Source organism: Urocitellus parryii, chromosome 4 (genome assembly GCF_045843805.1).
Source record: "Urocitellus parryii isolate mUroPar1 chromosome 4, mUroPar1.hap1, whole genome shotgun sequence".
Lineage (NCBI taxonomy): Eukaryota > Metazoa > Chordata > Mammalia > Rodentia > Sciuridae > Urocitellus > Urocitellus parryii.
The window spans coordinates 121,335,314-121,350,448 of NC_135534.1; the positions used below are offsets into that span (position 1 = coordinate 121,335,314).

At 36.8% G+C, this 15,135-nt stretch overlaps 1 protein-coding gene across 1 annotated transcript in view; it reads left to right on the forward strand.

Annotated features, from left to right (window-relative positions):
• Positions 1-15,135, forward strand: part of LOC113187043 (beta-galactosidase-1-like protein 2) — a 94,250-nt gene that overhangs the window by 60,803 nt on the left and 18,312 nt on the right. Inside the window, exons 10-11 of the mRNA XM_077796987.1 lie at positions 10,243-10,324; positions 11,823-11,887. Coding sequence (XP_077653113.1) covers positions 10,243-10,324; positions 11,823-11,887 — 147 coding nt within the window. The remainder of the gene's footprint in view (positions 1-10,242; positions 10,325-11,822; positions 11,888-15,135) is intronic.

Below are 15,135 nucleotides of genomic sequence, written 5' to 3' on the forward strand. Positions count from 1 at the left end.
CTGTGTAGGAGTTCAGGAAAATTCTTAGGTATTAAATTGACTCATTACAAGCCTGTGACTCTAGTAGCATCTTTTGTGATAGTTGTCAGGTGCTCTTGTACAAGAATCCTTTCTTTATAACCTACTAGTTTTACTTGTTTTGGAGAGGACTGACACAAGTGTATATCTCAAGTTACATTAAAAAATCCTTTATCTTTTTTTTTAAATGTCCATGTATGACTATACTTTGGTTAGTTTCCTGCCAGGTGTTTAAGACAAAGTTGGTCAAAAAATTGACCTTTTTCCTATCTGCTATTAAAAATCATCTGAGATTTTGTCATGGATCACTGTTAGGAACTTGTGAGAAGCCTCTTGGCTCATTTAGCTTTCTTCTACCAGTCATGCTATCTGCCAGGATGGCAGTCTTGCTAACTACATGTGGCTTCCCTTGAAACTTCAGGGACATTTACCTTTCCAGTGACTTTCCTCTTTGCAGAATGTGCATTGGTTGGCTTTCTGTTCTCTAGGGTCTTCACAATCCCCTGATCAAGAGGTCAGGTGACTCACTGGAGTTCCAGGGACCTTAAAGAAGTCCTGTTGTTCCCTGAGTTCTGGATGATCTTAGAGGGCAAAGGTCAAAATATTGGCTACTTTTTCCTTGGCCCTTTTACTTAGAGACTTTTGTCTCTAAGTTTGGATTTCAAACATCTAGTAGTCCACTTTTGCCATTCTTGAAATTGGAGTAATAGGTTGTGACTTTAATGTTTATAATTTTACAGTTATTCCTTTTGTTTAACTAGGGTATCAGTTTTATAGTTACTCCTTTTGTTTAATCATGGTTAATATCAATACTGGAAGTCAGCATTATATTCTCTCGTCCTAGAGGTAATGCTTTATATTATCTCAACTCAGGATATTCTTATAGAAGTAGTGCTTCTGTAAAACACTAAGAGGTAATAGTTATAAAGTAAAATTAGCAAGAACTTGATTTGTAAACCCAATAGACACAAGAAGTTATCTTGATAATAGGTAATGTTATAAAAAAAATTGGCCTTTGCTTTCTCCCTGATGTCTATCCAGTAATGAAGACAAGGTTTTGAGAAAAAGGAAAAAGAAGTTTTGTTTCTTTGTTAGCAAAGGAGAAATATAGATGACTAATTACCTGGGGAACAATGGTTCTTTATAAAAAGGTGATTTAATGGCTACATTTCAGTTGTCCGCCTCTTTAGGGTCATAATTTATTTGCAGCTTTGAGAGCTATTTTTTTTTTTTTTTAGATTTTTTTGGCAACACTGAATTATTTCTTTCTTCTGGTATGTGAGCCCAGGGATAGACAACTCAGCCCAGAATGAAAAGAAATGTAATCTCCCTTCCCCCAATGTTAGGGAGGGGAAGATGGAGAAAAGAAAAAATTGTGTCAGTTTTAAAATAAGATGCAGAGCAGCAAGGACTACACTCAGAGCATGAAGTAGACTCTGTTATAATGAGAGCAGATCAATGATTTAAGGAATGTTGTTGTTTTTAAACGTGAAGAACTAGATTTTATTCTCTATCAAAATATTAGAAGTTGACCATAGGGAAAAAATGCTTAAATAACTTTGACTGTGATTATAGCCAAATTAATTGCCCACAAATTTTTTGAGATTTACTTTTCACAAACCATTTGTAACTTAATTAGATACTCTATAATTTCTTTTATCCTTAGTTTTGTCTTTTATTTCAAAAGGACTTTAAGACAAAAATATTATAACTAGGACAAAATATTATTCTATTCTACAAGATAGTTTCTCTTTCAGAAACATTTATTTTTACCTATTATTTTTTCTTAAGATATATTTTCATATTTATAATGTTCTTATAACTTTCCTAGTTGCTGACCTTTTAAAGTATACATTCTGAAACAATCTATGAAATTTCTGAATTTAGACAATAATAAGATGAAATACTTTATGCTTTTCTTATAGTTTTTTCATCAAAACACAACTTGGTTTCTTTTTGTTCCTTGCATGTAGAACAACACATGTAAGTATAATTCTCTCAGTCACCTTGTTTTTTAGTGAAGACCCAACAATTTATAAAAATGTATTTAATAGACCCATATATATGTTGTCTTACAGATTTTAAGAAGCCAAGAATACTTGGATTTATATTTAGCAGTTGATATTTAGTATTTTAACCTTGCAAATTAATCAGATGTCTCTTCTAACAAACACATTTATAAAGATTAAACCCATTGTGTTAAGTCTAATTTACCCATTTTAGTTGTTAACTTTGGGTTACCATTGAAAACCAAAATATCAGACAAGTCTACTTAATGTTTTAATCATCTTTTTCCTGTTGAAGAAAAACCCTGGAAGCAATGAACATTGCACCTTAAACAGTTTATAAAAACCAACACTCTATGTGTCAGGAATTTAAAACAGTTTTTAGTATTATCTATTTAACCAGTTTAAGTCATGTAAAATAAAAGGAATTTAGTTCTATTTATTTATGAGTGTTCATTTATCTACATGCCAATTTTTGTACCATGCACATGATATATAGACACAAGCACATATGTCAACACAACATATAAACACAGGTGTGCACATATTCATAAAATAGACAGGAAACAAAGATTGTATAGCTTTGAACCAGGTATTAGATCCCCCACAGATAGAAGATAAAATACCTACAGATGTTTCTTACACAGACTGTAAGATTTAACTCTTAAGAAATTAAAATAGAGCTTGTCAGAAATTTTTAAAGTATGACTTGGACATGGGAATAGCCTTACACTTGGGAGATGTTAGAAATAGAATCTGTTATCCACGGGGATGCTGAAATCAAAGGTTCAGGTGGCCACTTGTCCTCCACAGGGACAGATCCACTTCCAACATAACCACTGTTTATTCTCCCTCCTTTGAGCTCTTCACAGGAGACATTCTCTTTCCTTTTCTATTGTATTTGAAAGTTAACCCTTGGATAACTGGCCTCTGAATAAAAACAACAGGAAAAAAATAGGAGCTAGAAACTCAGGTTGGACCAAACAAAACTAATTGGTGCAGGACTGAAGGTGAATTCATAAAAAAAGCTTTGAGCTCAGCAATAGACAGTCTTTGAGAAAATGGCATAGCCATAATTACTCTAGTAAAGAGCAAATAGAACACCTTTATCGAATCAGAGTGCACTTTTGGATCAGATTAGAGTCAGCTCAGATACTTAAAGTGGGAGCCCATGAACTCCTAAGGAAGAGATTTTCAAGAAAAAAAAAATCTTTCTAGAGAGAAGAGAAAACCATGTGGCAATCAGGGCATTTTTTTTTTTTTTTTTTTTTTTTGACATTTCCGGGCCTGTTTTGTCAGCATCCTGAAGCTGAATTCCTATGGTTTTGAGCAATGCCTGCCAAGTTGTTCCTGAAGCAGAATGTGGACTTCTTAGGCATCCTCAAGAGGTCTGGGGCCTGGTGCAGCTGGACTTTTCAGATTCCCTTCCTATTTCTTTCTTTCTCTAGCATTTAAAGAAGGACTTGGAAAAGGGCAGAATCCCAGAGCATAACAAAAGAGAAAACAGTCTTTTCTGTCCCATAAAAGCTTGGATTTGAAATTGACACTTTTGTTTTATTTTGTTTTGTTTTTGGTCTCACATCAGTTTGGGCACTTGCTCATGCAGCTTACATTCCAGAGAGACGTTAGGCAGGCAGCTAAGGAACAGGGAAAGCAGTCATTTTTAGCATGAAAGGCAAAAAAAACCCCTTTATTTATAAGGGGCACTTTTGACATTTCCCCCTTTTTATAAAACAAATCCACCTGTAATATGGTATTACAGTTTATCTTTCTCTCCAGCGGCTGTTTTTCCCATCCCCTAGTTGGTAACTAGGCTAGGCTTGGGTGCTGAAAAATGTCAGGCATTTTATTTTTCAATGTCTGAAAATCAAATTGACCTAAATTTTTCAAAAAAGTATCACCTGGTATTTTTTTTTTACTTCTCTTCCATGAGTGGCTGTGGAAAAGGTTGAAGCCTACTGAGCTATATGTTCTGACCCATGTGGCTTAAAATACTTTGAGGGAGTATTTTACTTCTATAAGGACAAAAAAGGAGAACAAGGCATCCCCTGTGATCTTTGTTTCAGCTGTGCCCAGGGCATCCTCTGGTATCTTCCTTGTCTTTGGGCAGCCATAAAAAATTTTATCTGCCCTTACAAGTGTGACTTGTAACTGTGAAATCATGACACCCTTAGATGTGCTACTTGTCTTCTGTGATAAATTCTGGATTGTGTGTGCTGGCTTACCATCAGTTGAAAAACTTTTTGAGGGAAAACTGGGCCTCATTCAGAATGGAGGATACTAACTTCTTGCTAATTACTGGAGTTAGGAGAGGGCATTTGCCAGCTGTTTGTTCCCTTAAAATTTGTCTTAAATGTTTCCTTTGTCTTTTAGACCCTCATACTCACAGGACCATGGTCTCATATTTTTTTGCTCAATTTGCATGAGAGACAAGCCTAATAGTGCTTCAGTTGATGTCCTTGATTGAGAAAGGCAAATAATCTAGCTCCCTGAACTAGGTGAGATAAAGGATAGTTTGCTATAGTTTCATGAGAGTAAACTTTTGGTCTTTTTTCCTGCAGGATTTCTATGGGGCAGCTGCTTAGAAAACATACTAAGTCTGAATTTGAGACAAATCAAAGAATTTTATTTTACTTATCTTTTCCTGGCCAGGGATGCTTCTTTCAGAGTCCAAGTGGCCTTCTGATAAGTGCGCCAGATTGTTTGTGGTTCCAACATTTAAGGAAGAAAACCACATCCTATGGAATCTGAGAGTTGCAAGCAAGCAGGATACAAGGGCTAAAAAAGCGTTTAGTAGAGTAAAACCAGACAACCACATCCTGGGTTCGAGCACAGTTGTGGTGGTACATCCTGGGTTTGAGTACATTTGCAGGTGTATGAAGCACAGAAAAACAATTCTTTAATAATTTAAAAAACCCAGCTTATATAAGAGTTTCACAGAGGGACCTAAAGATGGAGTCACTATGGCTATACTTACTTATACTTGTCTATAACTATTTCTTATATTTAACTATTGTTCTACTGGCCTATACCTATCTGTAACTTAACCTATATTCTTCTGAAACTGTCTGTAACCATATTTAACCTAAGGGCATACACTTATCACCTTATATTGTCTATATCTTATTGCTAACAACCTTAAATCCTATGTCTTACAATTATGTGATTATATTATAGTACTATTATTTCTTCTATCTTACTGTTACTTCTTCTTTCTTATAACTAGGGCAGACCTAGATAACTTAACATTACTAATTCTATAACACTTATAATCCTATTGCCTTTCCTATTTCATTAATCTATATTTTATAATCCTAATCTATAACCTATAATGTATTACTTGTATTGATTAATTTAGATCATAACAGGATGAGGGGGAATACAAAGGAAAAGATGTTTTGTGGAATCCCAGAGAAGGCAGTCTAATTTTGAATCCAGGGGAGCTCTATCTTGATAATCTCCCTAACAGGTTCCTTTTTAAGAGGTGGACACCAGGAACAGGCTTATGATTTGGGTTCCAGAAAGTGGTCAAAAGCCTGGAGGTTCCTAGAGATTTTATTCAGGTACTTGATAGAAGGTGAAAGAATTGAGGGTAAGTAGGACATATAGAGTAGTTGGAAATAACCTACACTCCAAGACATACATAGGGAAGAGTCATTTTTCTCACATAGGAGAGAGACTGTTTGGCTCATGCTCTGGTCACCTCTTTCCCAAAGAACTTGGATCAGACCAAGACTTTGTTTCAGGATCCAAGAGACATCAGGTGAGGGTTCCCTCTGCCATCAGGCCAAGTAAGTCAGAAGCTAGAAGCAAGGGACAGAAGGACAGATAGTGGTTGACATTTGGTACTCCTGAGAGCTGCCAGGGTCAGGCTCAGGATATCAAACCTTTGTGAAGCACCGGGGAGTCACCCCAGTCTTTTGCCTTCAGCTTTCTCTGTCCCACTCACAAATTCTCTCCCACAGAAAGGAACCCAAAGCAAATCAGGACTGACATTTACAATGCCTAGGAAAGGGGGATTGGCCCTGATGGCCCAAGAAGCCTGTTATCTGAATCTTATAGAATGGCTATTCACTTTATTTTTTTTAACATTGTTAAGTCTTTTTTAAAATTTGTTCTTACCAGTTATATATTACAGTAGAATGTATTTTGACATATTATACATGTAAGGAGTGTAACTTCCCATTCTTCTGGTTGTACATGATGTGGAATTACATTGGTCGTGAATTGATTAATACACACAGGAAAGTAATGTCTGATTCATTCTACCATCTTTCCTATTCCCATTCCCCCTCCCCTCCCTTCATTCCCCTTTGTCTAATCCAAAGTACTTCTAATCTTCCCTATCCCTGCCCCCACTTATTGTGATTTAGCATCTTCATATCAGGGAAAACATTGATTGTTTGGGATTGGTCTCCAGTTCTGTTCATTTATTCGCAAATGCCATAGTTTCATTTCTCTTTATGGCAGAGTGTAAATGTACCACATTTTCTTTATCCATTCATCTGTTGAAGGGCTGATAGGCTATTCCATAGTTTAACTATTGTGAACTGAGCTGCTGTAAACATTGATGTGGTAGCATCACTAGTATGCTGATTTTAAGTCCTTTGGGTATAAACTGAGGAGTGGGATAACTGGGTCAAATGGTGGTTCTTTTCCAAGTTTTCTTAGGAATCTCCATACTGCTTTTCATAGTGTTTGCACCAATATGCAGTCCCACAGCGATGTATGAGTGTACCTTTCCCCTCCATATCCTGCCAACATTTATTGTTGCTTGTATTCTTTCTTTAAAATTTGGTAGTTGTAGATGGACAGCATGCCTTTATTTTGTTTATTTTTATGTGGTGCTAAGAATAGAACCCAGTGCCTCACATGTGCTAGGCAAGCACTCTGCCACTGAGCCACAATCCCAGCCCCATGTTGCTTGTATTCTTGATGATTGCCATTCTGACTGAAGTGAGATGAAATCTCGTGATAGTTTTAATTTGCATTTATCTAACTGCTAGAGATGTTGAACATTTTTCTGTACATTTGTTGACCTGTCGTTAATTCTTCTGTGAAGTGCCTGTTCAGTTCCTTTGCCCATTTATTGATTGGGTTATTTGGTTTTGGGTGTTAAGTTTTTTGAGTTCTTTATATATCCTGATGTATCTGAGGTGCAGGTGGCAAAGATTTTCTCCCATTCTGTAGGCTTTCTCTCTTTACATTCTTGATTGTTTCCTTTGCTATGAAGAAGCTTAAGTGACTGACAGATGCCATAATTTCAGAGCAAGAGGACTAAACATTTGAATGGAGCTTAGGGCTACCAGAAAAGGCAGTGAATCATTGGTCCATTTTACTCACTCTTCCATAGATCCTGGAGGAGCCCCCAAAAGATGCAGCACCGAGCAGGACTGGGTGGGTTTTTTGTCTCATGAATTTGAAGAATGAGATCCATGGACACAAGGGTGAGAGCAAAATAACAGGAATCATAAGAGCAATAGAAAGGTAGCAGAGCCATGTGCACGCCTATAATCCCAGTGCTTCAAGAGGCTGAGGTAGGAGGATTGCGAGTTCAAAGCTAGCCTCAGCAACTTAGCGAGGCCCTAAGAAACTTAGTGAGATTCTGTTTCTAAATAAAATATTAAAAAGGGCTGGATACTGGTTCAGTGGTTAAGCAACCCTGGGTTCAATCCCCAGGAACAACAACAACAATAACAAAAAAATCAGAATTCCCAAAGGGGGATTGGTCCCAAGAAAGTGTTGCTGGTGGGTGTCTATTTTCTAGGGATTTATGTGAATCTACAGGGTGAAAGAAGCTAGTCATGACCCAATCCTGGGTAAGGAACTCCGTGTCCAAAAGCTTTTCACACACCCTTTCGTCCAATCACGTTACCATGCCTTTTTTTTTTTTTTTTTTTGGATGGGATCCATGCACTAAGCAAGCTATAATCTCACTAACAGTTTTCCTGCTTATACAGGAATTTGCCTATCTTCATTAGACCTGAATTTTTATGTCTGTAGTTTCTCAGCACTGCTACACAGACACTTGATCTTGGAGGGACCCAAGTTTCCTATCCGCCTGTTTTAACTCTTTGTCTTGCCTCAATAGTAAAAATCACACTGTATCTAACCAATAAAAATTATAGAATAGTACTATAAAACATAAATATATTTATATTTTCTAGATAATAAGAAGAGGAAAAAGAGACGTTTTAAATTTCTTTTTCCTCTTTCTCAAACTGAAGCATCTTCCTTGGGATATACCTGACTGTAGTTGAAGAATGCTTGATGACTTTAAAATATGCACATAAGCCTGAGGCCTACATTATCTTTGGATTCCCAGTAGAGGGGATATTGTCTCTATTTACAAAGAGAAAATCAGTGTTTATTAAATCAAATCTCTCTTGTACCAGGTAGGATCATGTTAATCACCTAGTTCCCTGAATGTATATGTCTTAAATCACTATGTATATTAGATAAAATTTCCTTGAAAGACCTTATCTAGTACAAACTTGTTTATCTGCCCAAGCAGTATAAGGAACCCAGTAAAAGGACCAATCATGTTTGGTCCTTTAGTATCACAAAGCACCAACCAATAAAGGTATGATTTTCTGATTTTGTTTGATTATTTTATTTCTATTTCTTTGCCAAGACTTCTCAGTTTTTCTTTTAATTCCGTGAACACATTAATGGCATCTATTTCAAAACTTATGTCTAATAATTAATCTAAGATCAAATCTCATAAGGACCTGTTTCCTTTGTAATTTTTCTTATGGTTTCAACCTAGTCACTTTTTTATTCGATATCAGACATTAGCTTATAAGATCATTTGAGGCCTTTTGTCATCCCTGAGATTGATTCATTTTTGCTTCTGGCAGGTATTTACAATGATTTCAAACTAAGATATCCTTGTGAAAAGGAATTCTCCTTCACCCTTTTTTTTTAGGGGATTGCTCTTCTGGTCTTGGCAGGAAGCCTAGGATTTTTTGTGGTTCCTCTACTGTGGGGTAGTCTCCAAACTGCAGTTTCTTTCTCCAAGTCTTATAATACTATACTGCTGGCAACCCTTCTAAATTTCTCAGATTCTCAACTGAAACTTTAGGAATGAGCCACTATCTCATGGGAAAAGCAATACCAAAAAGAAAGCTTTCTTTCTCTCCAGGATCTGGGCTCCTCATATTCTACCTTACATATCTATGTAGCATCTCCAAATAAGTCTTTAGAAAATACCTTGTCCAGCTTGTCCAGTTGTTATTAGAAGGAAGGTTCATTGGATATAGACGTAGAATTTTTTTCTATCCCTATGAGTTATGAATCATGTCTCTTGGTTTTGTCCAGGACATCCACAGGATGCTAGAATAATTGCTGTCACCTTTCAGTATCACGTTTTCTAGTTTCAGTATGTTATATGGTCATCTGCCAGTAAGCCATGTTGCTCACTAGGGCTAGAGATGAAGTACTGCATTCTCATAGTATCTACAGAAGATGGAGTAGGATAACAGTAACTGATAGATGACATACTGTCTCTTCTCACATGAGTCACTTCTTTGCCTCACCTATTTTTCAAAGGACACCAATTCATAGGACCCAGTAAAGGGTTTAAGGGTAAATTTCAAGAATATTTTCTCTTTCAGGATGTTTTAGTCCAAAAGACAAAACACACCTTTGGCTTTTCTTAGTATCCATGGCCACAGTCTTAGTTTTTTACCCCTGAATTAGATAAATCCCTTGTTTCTTGCTGTCTTTGATTTAGAATCTCCCTAGCACTGTTTCTAGTTAATGTAGGAACATTAAGGGCTGATGCAGCAAAGTGACTATGGATGGATTTAGCAGCAACTTACTGTCTTTGCCCATTGACGGAAGGAAAATAGCAGAGGCACGGGTGAATTTGGCCCATGACACATGGTTAATTTGGATGACAGTAAGGACAAGAATGTTTACTTTAAGCTCTGACATACTGAGAAAATCCAGAATTTAAGTCCTTAGAGAAAGCACTGTATTACGTGAAATAATTCCACTGCCTCTTCTATGAACTTATAGTTGTCACTTTGACTTTGCTGAGTGTGACTGAGGCAGAGACAATATTTCTGTTTTAAATTTCTAACTTATAAGAAGTTGGTTGAAGAATTAGACTTTCTTTTCCATGTTTCAGCCTCATTCTAGTATTTTTTTCTATAAAAGAAACAATACCATGGACCCAGGAAAAGTCTGTTTGTCTTTCTGAATTCATTCCTAGGCCCTGGAGAAAAGAAAGGTCGAGGTGCTTCTCATGACTGCTGATAGTGGACGAGTGCTGGGAAAAGGCCGCATAAAAAATGGTACAGTTTTGGTTTCACCTTGTGTTTTCCAGTAGACATTTCTGAAAGAGCAAGAGTCCTTCTGGTGCTTCATCATTTCCATCTCCTATGAGGAAGTCTCATGGTCTTTAGGTGAAAATGGTGGGAAATTGAGGTCAAAGCTGAGTTAGCATGTTAATCAGCTTTTTGCTGCTGTGACCAAAAAAACCCCGACAACCTTAGAGAAGGAAAAGCTTCTTTGGGTCTTACAGTTTCAGACATTCAGTCCATGGTTGGCTGATTTCATTGCTCTGGGCCCAAGATAAGGCAGGACATGATGGATATCATGGTAGAAGAAGCAATGCTCTACTCATGGCAGCTGGGAGGCAAAGACAGAAAGAGGAAATACCCTCAAAGAAGATGAACCCTTCCAGGAGAGCCCTTAGTTATCCACCTCCTCCAACCATGCCCCACCTGCCTACAGCTGCCACCCAGTCAGTCCATTCAAACTAAGAGGGACTTATTAGGTTACATCTCATAATCCAATCATTTTACATATATTTCTGCATTAACACAAGAGTTTCGGGGGGAATACCTCTTATCTAAACTATAATAGGAATCCAGGCCCTGTCTTCCTGTTCCACCAGTTGTTACCCCCAGAGCAGCATAACACAGAACACTTACTTCATCTTCCTCAATCCCTTGGTAGTCCAGAAGGGGTTCTGACTGGGATCAGAGTAAAGGTTATTTCCAATGCTGTCAAATCACTCTTAATTGAGAAACAAGGAGCAGATGAATATCAAAAATAGCAATGCTGTGAACCTGGCCTTGGGAGCTGGTAGGGTAAATAAATTCATAAAATAAAGCAGTGGGGGTGCTGTAGATGTAGCTGAGCAATAGAGTGCTTGCCTAGCATGTGCAGCATCCTGGGCTTAATCACTAACACAGCCGGAAAAAAAAAAAAAATGTTGGGAGGGATATAAATTACAAGGAGCAAACACAGGTTGATATGCAGGACAATGCATAAAAGTAACACACAAATGGAGATGAAAAAAAAGTATAAGGGTGTGCCCCTATGTGATAGAGTACATACTTAATATTAGCAAGGCCTTTGGCTCAATCCCAAGCACCTCCTCCAGTCCCCAAAAGAGGTTAAGTGTCCTAGAGTCAAGTTTTGGGTCTTAGGTGATTCATCTCTCTGAGATGAATTTTTTCATTCAGCCTGACTATTCATCAGCATCACATGGTGGTTTATTTAAATTGCACTTGTTACTTTAAATTCTCTATACCTGCTAAGTGAAGAGATTTCTTTAAAAACCCTTTGTATATTGCATGTGTGGGTTATATCTTTATTGCTAGTCACCAAATGAAGTGTCTGAAACTTGTATACATAGGAGGTGCTGAACCCAGCTCTCTAGTCTATTTCTGTTAGTATGTCTTCTGCAGTTTGGGGACCTTGGTGGAGAGATTGTGACAAACTCTAGGTTCTCAATCAAGCCATAGCAAGACTTTATGCACTGTTTCTCCTTTCCCACCACAGTGCTGGTCACTCTCCACATGAAGAATATACATAAAGGAACTTACAAAGAACTTTCTTCAGTTCAGGTAAGGACATTTCAGAGATACAAACTGATAGGGAAATTCTCAGCAGAAAACTGAGTTGGTTCAGTTAAAAGTTTAATCATTTGTGCCCTAGAATGCCTATTCTAGGTGGTTTTAGGTTCAACTGAATCAAAATCACATGCCCACATTACCAGGTCCATACCCCACAGCTATAGAAAGTCCACTGTTACTTTTTTTTTCAGTGCATTTCTTATACTTGACTAAAAAAGTGAACATACAAAACACAGTTTTAGGGGCAGATGTAGTATTAAATGAATATAAGGAAAAAGCAAAGCTTTTGAGCCCCCTACTTATTTATTTATTTATTTATTTATTTAACTACACGACAGCAGTGGAAAGGATTACAATTCTTATTACACATATAGGGCACAATTTTTCATATCTCTGTATATAAAGTATGTTCATGCCAATTTATGTCTTTATACATGCACTTTGTTGGTTTTTTTTGCATTACAATTCTTAATACACATATATACCACAATTTTTGTATCTCTGTATATAAAGTTTGTTGACACCCAATTCAAGTCTTCATACATGTACTTTGTATAATGATGTCCATCACATTCCACTATCCTTGCTAATCCCCTGCACCCTCCCTTTCCCTCCCACCCTTCTTCTCTATCTAGAATTCATCTATTCCTCCCATGCTCTCCCTCCCTACCCCACTATGAGTCAACCTCCTTATATCAGAGAAAACATTCCTCATTTGTTTTTTTTGGGATTGGCTAACTTCACTTAGCATTATCTTCTATCTACTATCAACGCCATCCATTTACCTGCAAATGCCATGATTTGGTTCTTTTTTAATGCTGAGTAAAATTCCATTGTATATATATGCCACATTTTTTAGTCCATTCATCCACTGAAGGACATCTAGGTTGGCTCCACAGTTTAGCTATTGTGAATTGTGCTGCTATAAACATTGATGTGGCTGTGTCCCTGTAGTATATTGTTTTTAAGTCCTTTAGGTATAGACCAAGGAGAGGGATAGCTGGATCAAATGGTGGTTCCATTCCCAGTTTTCCAAGGAATCTCATACTGCTTTCCATATTGGCTGCACCAATTTGCAGTCCAACAAGCAATGTATGAGTGTACCTTTTCCCCTATATCCTTGCCAATACTTATTGTTGTTTGTCTTCATAATAGCTGCCATTCTGACTGGAATGAGATGATAAATTAGAGTAGTTTTGATTTGCATTTCTCTGACTGCTAGAGATGATGAGCATTTTTTCCTATATTTGTTGATTGATTGTATCTCCTTTTCTGAGAAGTGTCTGTTCAGGTCCTTAGTCCATTTGTTGATTGGGTTATTTGTTTTTTCAGTGTTTAGCTTTTTGAGTTCTTTATATACCCTACAGATTAGTGCTCTATCTAATGTGTGAGGGGTAAAAATTTGCTCCCAGGATGTAGGCTCTCTGTTCACCTCACCGATTGTTTCTTTTGCTGAGAAAAAAAAACTTTTTAGTTTGATTCCATCCCATTTATTGATTCTTGGTTTTAATTATTGTGCTATAGGAGTCTTATTAAGGAAGTTGGGGCCTAATCCCACATTATGAAGATTAGGGCCTACTTTTTCTTCTATTAGATGCAGAGTCTCTGGTTTAATTCCTAGGTCCTTGGTCCATTTTGAGTTAAGTTTTGTGCATGATGAGAGATAGGGGTTTAATTTCATTTTGTTGCATATAGATCTCCAGTTTTCCCAGCACCATTTGTTGAAGAGGCTATCTTTTCTCCAGTGCATGTTTTTGGCACTTTTGTCCAATATAAGATAATTCTAATTTTGTGGTGGAAGGATCTACCTTGCTCTTGGATAGGCAGAATTGATGTTATCAAAATGACCATACTACCAAAAGCACTATACAGATTCAAAGCAATTCCAATCAAAATCTCAATGGCATTCCTCATAGAAATAGAAAAAGCAATCATGAAATTCATCTGGAAAAATAAGAGACCCAGAATAGCTAAATCAATTCTAAGCAGGAAGAGTGAAGCAGGTGGCATCACTATACCAGAACTGAAACTATACTACAGTCAATAGTAACAAAAACAGCATGGTATTGGTACCAAAACAGGCCAGTAGACCAATGATACAGAATAGAGGACACAGAGACTAACCCCTACTTTTTTGTGTCTGTTTCCCATTAAAGAGACTCTTCCCTAAATTAGACAAGATAGATCCCACATAGTTAAAGGGTAGCAAAAACTTGAACTCGATGATGTTAGAGGTTTTAAATTTAAAAATTTAGATTAAATACTTTTTTTTTGACTGTTCGTTTTTGAGTCAGTTTTTTATTAGGTTCTAGGTATATATTGGTCAAACAGACACATTCCTTGCTGTGTAGAAGCTATATCTAGGTTTGTTCACTGTGTGTGGATGTTCTCTTGCTGCCTTTGTTCAAATTGATATTCTCTTAAAAAAAAAAAAGATGGACAAATCATACCAAGCGCGGTAGCACACATCTATAAACCCAGCTATGCAAAAGGCTTAGTCAGGAGGATAACAAGGTCAAGTCCAGCTTGAGAAACTTAGATCTTGTCTCAGTATATACCTCAGTAGTAGAGCATTGGTCCAGCATGTGTGAGGCACTGGGTTCAATGTTCAATTCCCAGTACTGAAAAGAAAAGAAAAGAAAAAAGATGAGCTAGTCCAGATGAGAGAGTGCTGGAAAACAGTGGGATCTCCTGGATCTCAGTAGGCTGAAACCAAAAGGCAATAGTTAGTTATACAATATTTACATTAAAATCAAAACAAAATAAAAGCAGGAAATCTTCATGGGCAAAATGCAGAAAGGAAAATATCAGTTTAACAATCTGTTATTGACACTATGTTGCATGAAAGATATTTTGGAAGTTATGTTTCACCTAAATAAAGTCCGTGACACCTACTGCCAATAGGTCTTAAAACTTAGGTTTTATTGATAGAAATGATATCATCACATTTCTTCATACTTTAAGAACACATTTGAAGCATTTGTTTTTTTGTATTTTTTTCTGCTTAGGTCATCATGTCTTAGGTTGCATTTTAACAAAGAGGAATACTTCCAGGTGACATGGTTTAGAGGTTATGTAAAGATAAACTAAAAGAACAAGGAATGAGTCTCACTTTAAAGATAAGATTCATTTAATGGGCATCTTAAAAGTTTATTTTCATATGTGAAAGGGAAATTCTTTTTAGTTCCATAGAGCGAAATTAGTTTCAATTACACCAAAAATTAATGAAAAACCCATAT